This window comes from Anabrus simplex, chromosome 1, assembly GCF_040414725.1.
Source record: "Anabrus simplex isolate iqAnaSimp1 chromosome 1, ASM4041472v1, whole genome shotgun sequence".
In the NCBI taxonomy this organism is placed as follows: domain Eukaryota; kingdom Metazoa; phylum Arthropoda; class Insecta; order Orthoptera; family Tettigoniidae; genus Anabrus; species Anabrus simplex.
This window is the reverse complement of record NC_090265.1, coordinates 1,196,782,878-1,196,800,585: the sequence shown is the minus strand read 5'-3', so window position 1 is coordinate 1,196,800,585 and position 17,708 is coordinate 1,196,782,878. Positions and strand designations below refer to the sequence as shown.

The window sequence follows — 17,708 nt, the reverse complement described above, 5'->3', positions numbered from 1 at the left end:
AAATAACCACCTTCTTCTTACCCTCCTCCATACCTTCTATATTCCTTAACATCTGTCTTAACCTAATTCCTGGATAACACTCTATCCTGGTTCCTTTTTACCTATATATTTTCCCCACATATCTAACAATGGAGTCTCCCATAACCAGAGCCTCAACCCCACCTACCTCATTAAATCCCCTCCCCTCCTGGTCTCCGTTATATTTCCATGACAGCTTGAGAACCTAATTCCTCCTCCCTTCTCTCCCTCTCATGACGCTGTTATATCCTCTATTCTATGTTTCCTTTTCCTAACTTTCCCTTTCCTCTTACCTCCCTGCTGCTCTGTAACACTTCGTTGTTCCTCATCTTCCCTCTGCAATTCTATCAGCTGTGACTTATACCAATTCCTTACCAATGCCTCCCCTGTACTCACTCTCTCATGAGACCCCTTAGATCTCATTCCCTTCTTTTTAAAACACCTGTCTTCCACAACTTTTCCCTTCTATTCTCCTCCCTATTGTCTACCTACCATAATCATATACCTTGTTTGAATGAGCGCTTCATTCTTGACCTCCATCAGAAGTCAAATTATCTCCTTCAAATTCTCATACTCCTTAATGCCCACTCACACTTGCAGTCCCTACATCAGCATTCCTCAGCCATTGGTTACTCTTCTTCCACAGAAATATGAATTATTATGAAAATAGTTACAGGAATAAATTCTGTATACTACACAAGGAGTACACAACAATAAAGCAAGCACAGTAAGTAATAATATAACTGCACTACACTTAGGTGTATCCTAATTATAATAGGAATAACAGGTTAACTGAAATTATAGAAATGCAGTTTAAACTAAATACATAAATACATGAGCAAATTATTATTATTATTAATACTATTATTATTTTACACTACTATGCGTTAGCAGAAATGAAAACGGCATTAAATGTTGAAATACTAAAAGGATTACACACAGATTACTTAACAATAAGGAAAGCAAGATATATATAAAATAACTTGTCCTGACTGATTCATCATTGCCGAGCCAAAACTACTGGACATAAAGGAATTAAATTTTGGGGATACATCCATATTATAATGCAGGTGTTCATTAAGGGAGGATTTTTGGATATTCGGTCGCTAAGGGGGTGAAAAGGGGGGGGGGGGTGAATTTATAAAATGTGTGTATCTATATCTCAAAAATTGAACAGTTTAAAGACAGGAAAATTGGTATTTGGAATTTCCTTTAAAAATAAAGAAACAAGTATTTTTTGTTTTTCGAAAATCCCCTTAAGGGGTGAAGAAAGGTAAAAAAAAAAAGAAAAATACTTTTATGACGATACTTATATTTCAAAAACTGAAGATGTTACAGACCTGAAAATTTGTATTTGGAATCTCCTTTAAAAATAAACACATATTTTTTCATTTTTCGAAAATCCACTTAAGGGGGCTGAATGGGTGTGCAAAAAGGGGGTGAATTATAAAAATGAGTACATCTCAAAAATTTAACAGTTTACAGATGTAAAAATTGGTATTTGGAATCTCCTTTAAAAATAAAGAAACACGTATTTTTTTGTTTCCAGAAAATCCCCTTAAAGGGGGTGAAAAAAGGTAAAAAAAAAAGAGGCTGAATACCTTTTATGATGATACTTATATATAAAAAATGAGAAGATGTTACAGACATGAAAATTGGTATTTGGAATCTCGGTTAAAAAAATAAAGAAACAAATATGTTTTGTTTTTCATAAATTCACTTAAAGGGGGGGTGAATGGGTGTGAAAAAACTGGGTGAATCACATAAAAAGTATTTCTAGAGTATATCTAAAAAACGTAACATGTTTCAGACATGAAAATTTGTATTTAGAATCTCCGGTAAAAGTAAAGGAATGTGCATAATTTGTTTTTGGAAAATACACTTAAGGGGAAAAGAAAAGGGGTGATTTTTTAAAATGAGCATATTTACAGTATATCTCAAAAACTTAACATGTTACAGACATGAAAACTGGTATTTTTAATCTTTTAAAAATAAGGAAGCATGTATTTTTTTATTTTCAGGAAAACCCCTTGAGGTGGGGGGCTTAAAAGGACTGAAAATGGGGTTAAATTCTTTTTATTAGGATACTGATATCTCAAAAACCAAAGATGTTACAGATGTGAAAAATTGGTACTTTTAGTCTCCTTTAAAAATAAAGAAATACACATTTTTTCTTTTTGAAAAATCCACTTAAGCAGGGGTGAAAGAATTGAAAAATTAATTGAATTCTTTGTATGAGAATACTTAAATCTCAAAAACAAAACATGTTGGAAATGTGAAAATTGGTACTTGGAATCTCTTTTAAAAATAAAGAAACATGTATTCTTTTGTTTCTGGATAATCCACTTACGGGGGGTGAAAGAATTGAAAAATTAGTTGAATTATTTGTATGAGCATACTTATATAAAAAGCTAAAGATGTTGTTGACAAGAAACTTGGTATTTGGAAAAATACAGGAACATGTTTTCTTAATCGGAAAAGGTACTTAACGGGAGTGAAAAGAAGTGGAAATGTGTTTTATTATTTTTTATTAGGATATTTATATCCCAAAAATTGAAGATGTTACATACCAGTATGTGAAGATTGGTATTTGGAATCCAGTTCTATGTTGCATGGTCATCTTTTCCCCAAAAGACAATACCAAAAACATGGTTTTTGTGGTTTTTTCCATCAGATTGCTAAGTTTTTGATGCTATCCTGATAAAAAGAAGAGGAACGTGTGCGGAGCCAGTTGCGCACAAATTCTTCTACAGTTGCATCACCATTGAACCACTATCCTCCTAGGTCTTGTTTGAGTGGTCCAAACAATTGGTAGTCACAGGGCGATAAATCTGGACTGTACGGAGGATGTTCCAGAGGTGTCCAGTGACTTTCCTCCAGTTTTCGCTGCGTCTAAGTGGTAGTATGCGACCTTGCATTGTCGTGGGGAAGAATGACGTTTCGGATTGGTTGCCGGCTTTACTTGTTGTGATACGCAGCTTTTGCTTCATCCAAAAGGTAACAGTAATAGGCTGCATTCATTGTCCTTTGTTCGTAGAGAAAAGTCCACCAGCAAAATGTCCGCAGAGTCCCAAAAAATGGTTGCAAGCACCTTTCCAGCAGATGGGCGTGTATTGGCCTTGACCGGACCTGCTTTGTCTCTTCGCCACCATTTTATGCTTGCTTGCTTTCACTCTGGGGTGTAATGATGCACCCAAATTTCATCACAAGTCACAATACATTGAAAAAAATCCTCTCCTTCCTCCTCTTAATGATGCAGGAGTCTCTGACAAACTTCCTGGCATAAAGTTTTTTGTTCCTGCTTGAGGAGACGAGGAATCCACCTGGCAGACAATTTTTTGAAACAGAGTTCATCTTGGATGATGGTCTGAACACTTCTGCAACTTATTCTTACGGCTAAAACAATCTGCGAAATTTTTATTCACCGATCTTCATCAATAATGTCAAGAATGACTTGTGATGCTTGTCTACAGTCTCTTTTCTTGAGGTTCATTTTCCACAGCTTCTCTTCCTGCCACAAATTTTTTAGCCCACTCATATACTCGAGTCTGTGAAAGTGTTTCTTCCTCAAACTGTGCGCAGAGCCATCTCAACATTTCGGAAGGTCTGGTGCCCTCTTTTGCGAGAAATTTGATAATGATTCATTGTGCAACAGACATGTGCACCTGTTACTCACTCATGACATATTGAAGCAGCCCAGCTCTCCACCGTTGTTCGTGCGCACAAACCCCTTCTCTAGACACCTCCCACCGAAACCCTGGCAAAGCCCCACCTCAGAATTATTACTAACAGTAACAGTACATTCAAATTCCTGTTTATATTTTATCCACCCTTGTAACTCAGCAGTAGAAGGCATATCAGAGGGGACCTAAAACATAAAATTTAATGTCCCTCTCTTACATTTGGTCGTACAAGAAAGTTGGTCATAATGAAACTGATTTAGTATCTCATTTACAAACCTTTTTCGTTTTATACATTTTTCTGATACAGTGAAAAAGTAAGCGAAAATTCAGAGGGGGAGGGGAGTCGATAACATAATTTGATGTATCTCTCTTACGGTTGATTTTAAAGGAAAATTCCTCATGACAAAATTTATTTAAAATTTCATTTACAAACTTTTTCTTCTGTACCATATTAAATACAGTGAAAAGTAAGGAAAATATCAGTGGTGATCTTATGCTATAGAGATCATCCCAGCAATGTTTTACAGACTTTGTACATCTATCTGTACTTTTTTAATATTACTGGTAACCTGATACATGAATTTTATAATGGAATTTTGTGATGTGTGTGAAAGGAAAGGAAGGCAGAGAAGAAGGCCCAAACACAAAGAGAATTAAATGCACTAATAACTCCATTAATAATATTGCTACATTATGTTTGGAACCAAACATCTGAAAAATTGGAATAACATGCATGTCTGAAAAACATTTAATACAGAGGATTTAATGTCCGTGAGCATTCTATAGTCATCAGATGAAAGATATTATTACTAGGCACTTCGAAGATATCACAGGCTAACTACACAGCCATTATACTGTAACTACTAGAGAAGTACTATAAGGTTAGTAGATATGAATCATATAGACTATTTTTGAATATTGTGTTTTGTGTAAAGTTCTCAATAAAATGTCAACAGAAATGTAACCATGCACATGTTAAGTGACTGCCCCGTCATTGATGGGTACAATACCAAGTTTTTTTTAAAGAGAAGAAATGCATGAGCTAACATTCATAAATCATGATACTGGCAGTCCCAGCTGGTTGGTCATAACATTAGACTCACAGCAACCAAGCAAGCTGGCCGTGTGGTTAGGATCACTTAGCTGTAGGCTTGCATGCGAGAGATGGTATGTTTGTATCCCATCGTTCGCAGGCCTGAACATCGTTTTCTGTGGTTACCCATTTACACACCAGGCAAATGCTGGGGCTGTACCGTAATTAAAGCCATGGCCGCTTTCTTCTCATTCCTAACCCCTTCCCATCCTTGCATCGTCGAAAACCTTAGATGAGTTAGTGAAATGTTAATTAAGAGAAAAAAATCCCACTGTGTCTTTGCAGGTTGAAATTATATTTACACATAGCTTATTATGGGAGAGAAAGACAAAAAATGTTGAGTGTTAGTTCGTGAATCATTCAACTGTCAAAGGCTTTGTTCTTCCTCCATTTCTTATGCATGATACTCAAAGCAGTACAGACAAGAGTGTGAACTATGTTCTAATTACAAAGGCTGTTTAACCTCAGTTAGTGGTATAAATTGTATGGTCTCAGCAGCTGAAATGCAAATCTTCTGTGAGGACTTGTGTATCAATCACAACATTCCATTCACACCACTGGTTCAAGCAACTACAGTCAGTGATCTTACCAGTGAAAGTAATCCTCCATATAGATGGATTAGGTGCATTAAAGTAAGCTAACTTAAAAATTTCACTTGGTAAGCATGCGCTTGTGCTAGATGCCAATTCTGTTAAAATTATCTTAGACGAGAAAGTAAAATTATGAGAGCAGAAAGTAGCAATAGAGAAAATCATCATCATCCTCATCATCATCAATTCCCCTTTTCTAGCTCCAGTGCCAGCGGGCTGGGATATTAATGGCATATTTCCATCTTCTTCTACCTAACCACCATCACTGCTCCTCAACTTAACTGAATGAGTTTGCTATGTGGTTTGGTTCACAGAGCAGTAAGCTTGCATTCAGGAGATGGTTGGTTTGAACCCCACTGTGAGCTGCACTGAAGATGGTTTTCGATGACTTCTGCTTTTCACACCAGGAGCATGCTGGGGCTGTGCCCACTTCTTTCCTAGTCCTAGTACTTTCCTATCCCATCATTGCCGCAAGACCTATCTATTACAAGTTGTCCATTTCATGACCGTATCGATGTTTAATCAAGAAGTAAGTATAAATAACCACCTAATCGATACTTTATTAATGCCTCAGGCAAAATTGAATAAAATTAAAACTTACAGGACATGTTTCGACCACTTAGTGGTCCTCTTCAGCTGTATAAATAAAGAACTGAAAAGAAAAACATTGACAATAAGCACAAATAAAAGTTCTTTGGAGACTCCTTTGATAAAAATGGAGGTCATCAGAATAGGTCATCTTGCCTCTCGTTCTTGTTTGGAAAAGATGTTTATTCTGCGCTGTCTAGAGGGTCTGTCTTTGAGCGCGACCTGGTGAAGTAACGATGTGATACAGTTTGACAGTTCATGGAAAGCTCTGGAGAGAAGGGAAGTAGAGTTTTATCGTCATCTAAAATAATATGTGAGGGAGGAGGGAGATTGGGCTGTGCTTCTGCGATGTCGTGTTTGATTATATCTCTTGTTCGTCTAGTCTGTTTCATGTCTACCCATTTTAAGTATTTGCTAATATTCTCATATAAGATGTTTTTATGCTCGTTGTTTTCGTTGAGATTCTCTTCACCGTTTTCCAATTTATCAAGAACGATGTGGATGTTTTCCAGGTTGTTCATAAGATTACCTTTATTACAGATAATTTGAAGGTCCTGTTTTATATTGGTGAATTTGTGGTTGGACTCTTTCATATGGGATCCCATGGCAGAGAATCTTTTGTATCTTTCAGCATTGACGTGTTCTTGATATCTAATTGAGAAGTTCCTTCCAGATTGTCCCACGTAAGTTTTTTTACATTGAGCACAAGTCAGCTTATAAATACCCGATTCCTGGAATTCGTCATCTTTAAGTTTATTAGCTTTATTATGACTAAAGAATCTATGTTTCGTGTTGTTGTTTGTATCACATCGTTACTTCACCAGGTCACGCTCAAAGACAGACCCTCTAGACAACGCAGAATAAACATCTTTTCCAAACAAGAACGAGAGGCAAGATGATCTATTCTGATGACCTCCATTTTTATCAAAGGAGTCTCCAAAGAACTTTTATTTGTGCTTATTGTCAATGTTTTTCTTTTCAGTTCTTTATTTATACAGCTGAAGAGGACCACTAAGTGGTCAAAACATGCCCTGTAAGTTTTAATTTTATTCAATTTTGCCTGAGGCATTAATAAAGTATCGATTAGGTGGTTATTTATACTAACTTCTAGACCTATCTATGTTGGTGCAACATAAATACAAAAAAGCTTATCAGCTCTGTTCTTATTATAGTGTTCTTGATTGAGTCCAATCACCTTAGTCTGGGTCTACCTCTTGTTCTTTTCCCTTCAATCTTAGCCTCCTTCATCTGCTTCAGTATCCTTCCTTCTTCCACCCACTTAACATGTCCAAACCATCTCAGTTTCTCTCCCTTCAGTCTGGAAACTTTTCTACTCCAATTTCTCTCCTGACATCCTCATTTCCTACCCTGTCCTTCCTTGACTTACCTATCATGCTTCTTAAAAGTCAACAGAGGTGATAAAATAATTTCTGTAATGATACTAACACTTACCCACTGATGCCTTCATCAACTTTTACCTCTGGTACTTGAGCAGCCTTGTCTACTTGATCCTTGTTAAGCCTAAGAGCCTTCAACTCATTGGTCTGAAACAGAAATGAATGGTATGAAATTATGCTCGTGCAAAATATTATGATATGTGGTCAGTTTGTTATGTTTAAAACTTGTGTGAAATATGAACATGTCATTTTGATATTTGTTGAATGTAGTAACCCTTACTCCAAAGAACTTTATGCATGACTATGCCACAGTAATCTTCATAGAAACTTATCTTACTGAAGAGTGGAATCACAAAGACTTTTACAACATGCACATGTTTGGGTCCCAAGGACCTCTACGAAGGCCAAAAGGTGGCATTACGTACTTGGTGAAATCAGCCTTCTGCCCGTATAATATTTCAGCAAAAACTAGCATTATCACAGTATGAATTGAATATGCTTACTATAGTAACCATTTACTTTCAACCAGAATTCAAAGAAATTGACATCATTATGAATTAAGCAATGCATTCAGTGAAATAAAGACAAACGTCCCATTCATTTTGGTAGGAGACCTGAACTGCAGAGTCGATAAAGATGATCCCAAATCAAGAGCTCTTTTGAAGCGTTTGGAATAGGAAGGCCTTACTCGCATTAATATTATGATGGAATTGACATACATCTCTCATAATGGGGGAAATGCAATAGATTTGGTGTTCACAAACTACAATAACATTCAGGTAATACATTCTGGCATAAAAAAGAACTTCCCCATAAGGAAGCATTTACCAGTAGAGACTATCTTCAACATCAATTGCTAAAAAGCAAATCCTCCTCCATCACAAAATGTTATCTAGGAAGTTAGATATTATGAAATTACAAAGGAGTAAAGACATAACTCAAGGTACCATAAAAGAACCAAACCCTGGTCTAGATGGTACCCTCCTCTGGTTGGAGACAACTTTAATGGAAGCAACAGAACCCATCAAACCAAATTTGCGAAGATCTAAACCGTGGTTTAACGCAACCTGTTATAAGGCTAGAAGACCTGCACTGCACGCCTTACACAAAACTTTGAAGATAAACACAGCAGAATCAAACTTGAATATGCAGACAAGAGGAAGACACACACAGAAATCCTCAAGGTTGAGAGGAGAAAATATCACAAAGCACAAGAGAGAACATTATTGGAACAAACCAAGGAAAAGCTATAAAAAGCCCTCCAACAGAGGACACCAAAGTTCTTCAGTGAAATACCCATACAGCGCACTTCATGTCTGTGCTACAGACCAAGACCATACCCTCATTTGTCTCTCAGATTACAATAGATGCTGTAATAAATATGGAACCCTTTACAACAGAAGAAATAAATTAATTAGCCGGATGAAAAATGGCAAAACATATGGACCAGATGGTATATTTAACAAACACTTGAAAGAAAGTAGCTAATTTATTGCTGGGTCCTGGACAATTTTACTTAACCAATGCATTGCACAGGCTAAGATACCAGAGAAATGGAGATATTCTATCATCAAACTCCTATACAAGGTCAAAGGCAAGACTGATGATCCAAATTCTTATCACGGAATAGCTTTGGAGAATACGGGCCTTAAACTCCTGTCTACTCTCATACTCAATCAACTGACAGTTTTAAAGGACTCGGTGTTACCTGATGAAGAATCTGGCTTCCGGAAAGGGTGCTCAACTACTCATGCTATCCAGTGCCTAATGAGAAACATTACCGAAGCTCTTCATTTTCCAAGAGGAAAACTTCACTCATTGAACTGGACTGTATTGATGAGTAAACTGGAGCAACTTATAGGTCAGGATCACTACCTATGTGGAATAATTCATGCATTATTATTGAGAAATTTTATTTAAATTGATGACAACCTGTGTAGATTAGAAGCAATTCAGTAGATGCCAGGAGTGTTACAGGGAGATCCTTTGAGTCCAATATTATTCAAAAATTGCCACAAGGTACATTGTTGAATCAGTTGTCAGTGAAGATGTTTTCAGCTATTTAAATGCTAATGATATGGCTTTAGCTTCAATGTCACATAAAAAGCTACAGGAAGCATTTGATAAACTCATTACCTGGTCCGATATAAACAATCTAAGACCTAATGCAGAGAAAACAGTTCAAATGACATTTAGAAGAGGTGGGAAACCCCCAGCTGCGGACAACATTAAGTATAAGAAGACTGAACTTGAACTTAGGCATGACTTTTCAAACAAATGGAAGGGTTTTCACCAAATACATTAGAGAGAGAACTGCAGCAGTTGCAGAAATGAACTACATCAAGGTCCTTTGCCAATTATCTATAGGGACAGCAAAAGTCCTATTCCACGTCAATATTTCCCCCATCATGACATACGCCTTAGACATTACCTGGGATAACCTATCAAAGGATTACCTAGCTACATTCGAAAGTGTGAAGGCCATGTATCTTAAAAAATCTCTCTGCCTGGCAAAAAATGTTTCTTCAAGACTAACCTATGAACTCACAAGATAACCATTCTATAGAGAAGAACTGTGATTAAGAATACCATTGCCTTCTATGACACAATACCAAGTTTTACTTCAGGAACTGCAGGATAAAAAAGTGAATATATGGATAAATTTTTACCGAACAATGCCATGATGACGTCAGAATGAATGAATTCTGATTACGAACTGTGGCATATCAAAATGCCCTTCATGTTCCATGGATTTCATTACAATCTGTGCCATAGAAAGTACTTCCACGAACCAGATGTAAATTGTGTTTGCGAATTGTGGGAAAATTTGCCAATGGTACCATGCAGAGCTGTGTTCCAAAAGAACAGTATCTTTAGTTGAGCTGGATAATTAAGTTATTTTCATTTATGCATATTGTGCAATATTCCTCCATAATAAAAAACTTTCAGTTAATTGTTTCTCAGCTACCTAAAACACTCTGTTTAAAGATTTAACATGCAAGATGTCATAAAATAAATTCAGTCACAGCTTACTGTAAACATACCATCAATTAATCATATCGAAACTACTGCATTTATTATACTTCACAAACCATAATGTATATTTCATCAATCAAACACTACTGATCTGCATTTAGGGCTATCCAGGTGGCATATTCCCAATCAGTTCCTTTAGACATGACCTTGAGTTTACATAATTAGGTAATATCTCAAGTTCACGCTACTAAATTTGTAGAACTTATCATAGATGAGTTGCTAACATGGAAAAAATTAATTGAAACAATTGTGATACCAGTAAAGTAATATCTCCTATTGGTGTATTGAGCTGAATTTTTAAAAAAAGTACTTATCACATCCTAATTGAAAGCCATTTCAATCATATGATACATATTTGGACTTGTTATAAAGAAAGTTTTGAAAAGGTCAATATGCTATGAAAGAGAGCATCGATAGCTGCAGTCGCTTAAGTGCGGCCAGTATCCAGTATTCGGGAGATAGCAGGTTCGAATCCCACTGTCGGCAGCCCTGAAAATGGTTTTCCGTGGTTTCCCATTTTCACACCAGGCAAATGCTGGGGCTGTACCTTAATTAAGGCCACGGCCGCTTCCTTACAACTACTAGGCCTTTCCTATCCCATCGTCGCCATAAGACCTATCTGTGTCGGTGCGACATAAAGCAAATAGCAAAAAAAAAATGAAAGAAAGCATTGAGAATACTCTTCCAATTTAACCACTTTTATGTCAAACATACATATTAGCAAGTATTTTAATTTCCTAGCACTAAATAGTTTTTATGATAAAGCTTTAACTACTGTATTATACAAATTGAAAAGTGGACAAGTTTGTTCCAATACACTGCATACCTAGAACTTTATTATGCATTCAACCTACAAAAGTAGCCAGTAAAATACATTGTGAACAAATAAAATCAGATTTTCCAGTGCTGCTGTTCATTTAGCACCACCCAGGGGGCACATATAGCTTAAGGAATGCTGCAGACATGAGCAACATTACCTAGAAAAAATGCAAAAAATGCACATAGATTAATAAGAGGAAGTGTAAAAATCACACCAGTTCCTTAATTGCAAATGTACATAGGAAAGTTACTAATTATCATTAAGCAGATCTGGCCAGCAGCTGGAAACTGCATTTGATGATGATGATGATGATGATGATGATGATGATGATGATTAATTATCGCTGAGATAAAACAACAAGCAGCAATCTCCTTGACACAAAGACTTTCTTTTTTTTTTTGCTAGTTGCTTTACTGTTTGACAAAGACTAGTGCTCTTTCACAAGCTACTTGGGCAACGAAGACCTCAGATCAGCAGCTTGTCAAGATGGACATTATCATTCAACAGAATTTTTATTCAGTCAATAAGTACCTATGTTACATACCATAGACATTGTCAAAAAAATAAAATCGTACATACACAGACTAATAACAATATGCAATTTAAATATATAAAAAACTTCTTAAGCTTATTTCTGAATATATTAGATAGTAGTTCTTTCAGATCTGATGGCGGTTTATTAAACATCTTCAGCCGAGCAATGAAATGGCTGGAATCCATCTTTTGTAACCTATGATGAGATAATTCAACTTGCATAGCTAACCTGCTATTATATTAATGAATGTCACTTCTGAACTTGATTTTCTCTGTTATTGCACATAATTTAAGAAATGCATTATAAATAATTATGTGTTCACAACAGTCATGACAGACAGCTTAATAGGAAAAAGCCTAGGGTGGACCATAGTAGGAATTTCTTTTACAACACATAATGCCCTTTTACTGGAAAAGTAATATTTCAGAAATTCACCTGCTGTTTCCCCGCAGTAGAATACAGTATTGAAGAATACTGTGAAATAATACAAAGTAGGCATTTACGAGGGCAAATCAAAAAAGTAAGTTACACTAGCTCGCCGTGAGAGCACGCTGTGTGTCGTGACCACAGCCAATGCAGAGCAAGCCACAGTAACTGCTGACACGTCTGATAGGAAGATTGGTGTGGTATCCCATTGTGTTGTGTGTGCAGAGCGGGCTAGGCTCAATGGCGCTTCAACTGGATGTTCACTCCAAATCGGAGGTGCGTGCAACGATCAGATTTCTATGGGATAAACGGTTCAATTGAATGGACATTCATAGTGAAATCACTACTGTAGATGGTGAGTGTGCAATTTCTAGCCCAGGTATTGTAGTGGTGTAAGCAATTTGATGCCGGACGCACAGATCTCATGGACGAATATCGCAAAGGCAGGGCCATAATGTCCAGTACCATTGCAAATGTTGACCATGTGGATGAGATCATTAGAGAGAATCAGTGCATAACACTGCAGGAAATTGCCAGCATGCTGAACATTTCATGTGGCAGTGTTTTCTCCATTGTTCACCAGCACCTTGGATTTCATAAACTGTGTCAAAAATGGGTCCCACATCTGCTCACTGATGTTCACAAGGGACGTTTCCAATCGTCACTGGTATTTTTGCAACGGTATTCTGTGGAGGGCAATGAGTTTCTGCAGCGAATCATCACAGGGGATGAAACGTGGGGGAGGAGTTGGAAAGTTTGAGGGAGATAATTAGGATTCTCACAGAAGACAGGAAGGAAGATAAGACTCCCTCAAATAATGTACAGGTTACAGTAGGTGTACAAGAGGGAGGGGAAGGAAAGGGAGGAGTTGTAGAAGACAGGTGGTCTAATGTTCTAAGGGGAAGGAGATTGCAGGCCAAGGGCTCTATTCAGGATCAGAATTCAGGACAGGTGTCTGTGCGAAATCGGTACGAGTCACTCCAGGTAGAACAACAGAGGGAAGATGAGGGACAGGGAACTGTTGCTGAGATGCATGGAAGTAGGAGGAAGGGAAAAGGTAGGAAAGGGAAATGTAGAGTAGAGGATAGGAAAAGACAGGTGGAACAGGGTGATGGGAAGGAGAAAAGGGAGGAGGAAGTAGCTTCTGCAGCTATCAGGAAAGATAGGGCTGACCAGGAGGGGAGGGGATCAAATGAGGTAGGTAGGGTTGAGGCTCTGGTCATGGGGGATTCCATCGTTAGACACGTGGGGAAAGTGTGTGGAGGAAAGGGAACCAGGGTAGAATGTTATCCAGGAATTAGGTTGAGGCAGATGTTGAGGAAAGTAGAAGAGAGGGAGGAGGGGAAGGAGAAGGTGGTAGTGTTTCACGTTGGTACCAACAACGTAAGGCAAGCTGATATAAGTACCAACATAGTTGGAGATGTGTGGGATCTGGTAAATGCAGCACGGGTGAAGTTTAAGAAAGCGGAGATTGTTATTAGTGGAATACTGTGTAGGAAGGATACTGACTGGAGGGTGATTGGGGATTTAAATGAGACTATGGAGTGGGTATGTGGGAAACTGGGAGTGAAATTTCTAGATCCTAATGGGTGGGTAGGAGATAGGGATCTGCGCTCGGATGGCCTTCATTTAAACCGCAGTGGTACGTATAAGTTAGGAAATTTGTTTGGAAGGGTAATAGGGAGGTACATTCAGGGAAACGGGATGGCCTAGGGAGTGGTGATAAGGGAACAGGGAACTGGAAATCAAGTAGAGATGACATAAAATTGTTAGTGTTGACCTGTAGAAGTATTGTAAAGAAAGGAATAGAATTAAGTAATTTAATAGATATATATTTACCAGATATTGTAATAGGAGTTGAATCATGGCTGAGAAATGATATAATGGATGCAGAAATTTTCTCACGGCATTGGAGTGTGTATCGTAGAGATAGGATAGGAAAGGTGGGAGGGGGAGTTTTCATTCTGGTGAAAGAAGAATTTGTAAGCTACGAAAAAGTTAAAGATGAGACACATGAAATTCTAGGTGTAAGGCTCATTTCTAAAGATAATAGGCAACTTGATATATTTGGAGTGTACAGATCGGGAAAGGGTAGCACTGATGCGGATTTGGAATTATTTGATAGGATAGTCAGCTATGTGGGAAACGACATGGAAAGAAATGTGATTGTAGCGGGAGATCTGAATTTGCCAGATGTAAATTGGGAAGGAAATACGAAAGACAAGAAGCATGACCAACAAATGGCAAATAAGTTAATATGGGAAGGACAGCTGATTCAGAAAGTGATGGAACCAACCAGAGGGAAAAATATCCTGGATGTGGTGCTGATAAAACCAGATGAGCTCTATAGGGAAACTGAAGTAATAGATGGTATTAGTGATCATGAAGCTGTTTTTGTGGTAGTTAAAAATAAATGCGATAGAAAGGAAGGTCTTAAAAGTAGGACTGTTAGGCAATACCATATGGCTGATCAAGCAGGTATGAGGCAGTTTCTAAAAAGTAACTATGATCGGTGGAAAATGGTAAATAAAAATGTAAACAGACTCTGGAATGGGTTTAAAGAAATTGTTGAGGAATGCGAAAACAGGTTTGTACCTTTAAGGGTGGTAAGGAATGGTAAAGACCCACCTTATTATAATAGAGAAATAAAGAGACTAAGAAGGAGGTGCAGACTGGAAAGAAATAGAGTTAGAAATGGCTGTGGAAGTAAGGAGAAATTGAAGGAACTTACTAGAAAATTGAATCTAGCAAAGAAGGCAGCTAAGGATAACATGATGGCAAGCATAATTGGCAGTCATACAAATTTTAGTGAAAAATGGAAGGGTATGTATAGGTATTTTAAGGCTGAAACAGGTTCCAAGAAGGACATTCCAGGAATAATTAATGAACAAGTGTTGTGTGTATGTGAGGATCTTCAAAAGGTAGAAGTATTCAGTCAGCAGTATGTAAAGATTGTTGGTTACAAGGATAATGTCGAGATAGAGGAAGAGACTAAGGCCAAAGAAGTAATAAAATTTACATATGATAACAATGACATTTACAATAAGATACAAAAGTTGAAAACTAGAAAAGCGGCTGGAATTGATCAGATTTCTGGGGATATACTAAAGACAATGGGTTGGAATATAGTACCATATCTGAAGTACTTATTTGATTATTGTTTGGTCGAAGGAGCTATACCAGATGAATGGAGAGTTGCTATAGTAGCCCCTGTGTATAAAGGAAAGGGTGATAGACATAAAGCTGAAAATTACAGGCCAGTAAGTTTGACATGCATTGTATGTAAGCTTTGGGAAGGCATTCTTTCTGATTATATTAGACATGTTTGTGAAATTAATAACTGGTTCGATAGAAGGCAATTTGGTTTTAGGAAAGGTTTTTCCACTGAAGCTCAACTTGTAGGATTCCAGCAAGATATAGCAGATATTTTGGATTCTGGAGGTCAAATGGACTGTATCGCGATTGACATGTCTAAAGCATTTGATAGGGTGGATCATGGGAGACTACTGGCAAAAATGAGTGCAATTGGACTAGACAAAAGAGTGACTGAATGGGTTGCTATATTTCTAGAAAATAGATCTCAGAGAGTTAGAGTAGGTGAAGCTTTGTCTGACCCTGTAATAGTTGAGAGGGGAGTTCCTCAGGGCAGTGTTATCGGACCTTTATGTTTTCTTATATATATAAATGATATGAGTAAAGGAGTGGAATCGGAGGTAAGGCTTTTTGCAGATGATGTTATTCTCTACAGAGTGATAAATAAGTTACAAGATTGTGAGCAACTGCAACGTGACCTCGAAAATGTTGTGAGATGGACAGCAGGCAATGGTATGTTGATAAACGGGGTTAAAAGTCAGGTTGTGAGTTTCACAAATAGGAAAAGTCCTCTCAGTTTTAATTACTGCGTTGATGGGGTGAAAGTTCCTTTTGGGGATCATTGTAAGTATCTAGGTGTTAATATAAGGAAAGATCTTCACTGGGGTAATCACATAAATGGGATTGTAAATAAAGGGTACAGATCTCTGCACATGGTTATGAGGGTGTTTAGGGGTTGTAGTAAGGATGTAAAGGAGAGTGCATATAAGTCTCTGGTAAGACCCCAACTAGAGTATGGTTCCAGTGTATGGGACCCTCACCAGGATTACCTGATTCAAGAACTGGAGAAAATCCAAAGAAAAGCAGCTCGATTTGTTCTGGGTGATTTCCGACAAAAGAGTAGCGTTACAAAAATGTTGCAATGTTTGGGTTGGGAAGAATTGAGAGAAAGAAGAAGAGCTGCTCGACTAAGTGGTATGTTCCGAGCTGTCAGCGGAGATATGGCGTGGAATGACATTAGTAGACGAATAGGTTTGAATGGCGTTTATAAAAGTAGGAAAGATCACAATATGGAGATAAAGTTGGAATTCAAGAGGACAAACTGGGGCAAATATTCATTTATAGGAAGGGGAGTTAGGGATTGGAATAACTTACCAAGGGAGATGTTCAATAAATTTCCAATTTCTTTGAAATCATTTCGGAAAAGGCTAGGAAAGCAACAGATAGGGAATCTGCCACCTGGGCGACTGCCCTAAATGCAGATCAGTATTGATTGATTGATTGATTGGGTCCACCAATTCACCCCCGAAACAAAGAGAACATTGATGGAATGGGTGCACAATACATCACCACCATGAAAGAAGGCCAAGGTCCAATCTTCAGCAGGAAAGGTAATGGCGACTGTGTTCTTTGACATGGAGGATGTGGTACATGTGGAATTTATGCCGAAAGGCACAACAGTCAACTCGGCTTCGTATTGTCAAACATTGAACCGGTTGCATAAGGCAATTAAAGAAAAGTGGCGGGGAAAACTGAGCGCCTGTGCGATTTTGTTGCACAATAACGCAACACCTCACACGGCCCGCCAAATATCCAAACTGCTGCAGCGATTCAAGTAGGAGGTATGGCAACATCCTCAATACAGTTCAGACTTAGCGCCATGCGATTATCATGTGTTCAGTAAGCTGGAAAAGGATCTCGGTGGATGACGATTCCGAAACGATGAGATGAAAGCAGCTGTCCCCAGGTGGTTACATAGCACTAGAGGTTGATTTCTACGCATCCAGAATAGAAAAATTGGTTGATCATTCTGAGAAATGTTTACAGTCTCTTGGGAACTATGTGGAAAAATGAACTTACATTGTATGTTGTCATAGCCATGTTGCCTATGTGTAGGTAGTTTCATAACTTGGAAGTGTAACTTACTTTTTTTTCGCCCTTGTATAAGATATTTACAAGGAACTTTATCTCCGATAGCTCTCAAGAGATATGCAACTCTTGATAGTTTACTTACAATAAAGTCTTTGTGAGCATTCTAGTTCAAATTTGAATCTACATGTATTCCCAATCATTTCACATGTTTGATTTAATTGATTCTTATTTAAATGAAATATAATTTACTGCCTTTTTTATAATTTATTGTGAGCTTGTTCGCAGAGAACCATTCAGCTGCCATGTTCAGTGTTTGCTTAAATAGCATATTGAGCTAT

The 17,708-nt window shown here is 37.7% G+C and overlaps 1 protein-coding gene across 3 annotated transcripts in view; it reads right to left on the bottom strand.

Moving 5' to 3' along the window:
- The window catches only part of LOC136877451 (uncharacterized), a 48,341-nt gene that overhangs the window by 25,764 nt on the left and 4,869 nt on the right, over positions 1 to 17,708 (bottom strand). For 2 of the 3 annotated variants that reach the window (XR_010860767.1, XM_067151503.1), the window contains exon 2: positions 7,425 to 7,516. Coding sequence is in view for 1 of the 3 variants with exons in the window: in XM_067151503.1 (XP_067007604.1) it covers positions 7,425 to 7,516 (92 nt within the window). In the remaining 2 variants the exon portion in view is untranslated. Of the gene's footprint in view, positions 1 to 7,418; positions 7,517 to 17,708 lie in introns of all 3 variants that reach the window. The other variant, XR_010860766.1, reaches the window with a different exon arrangement.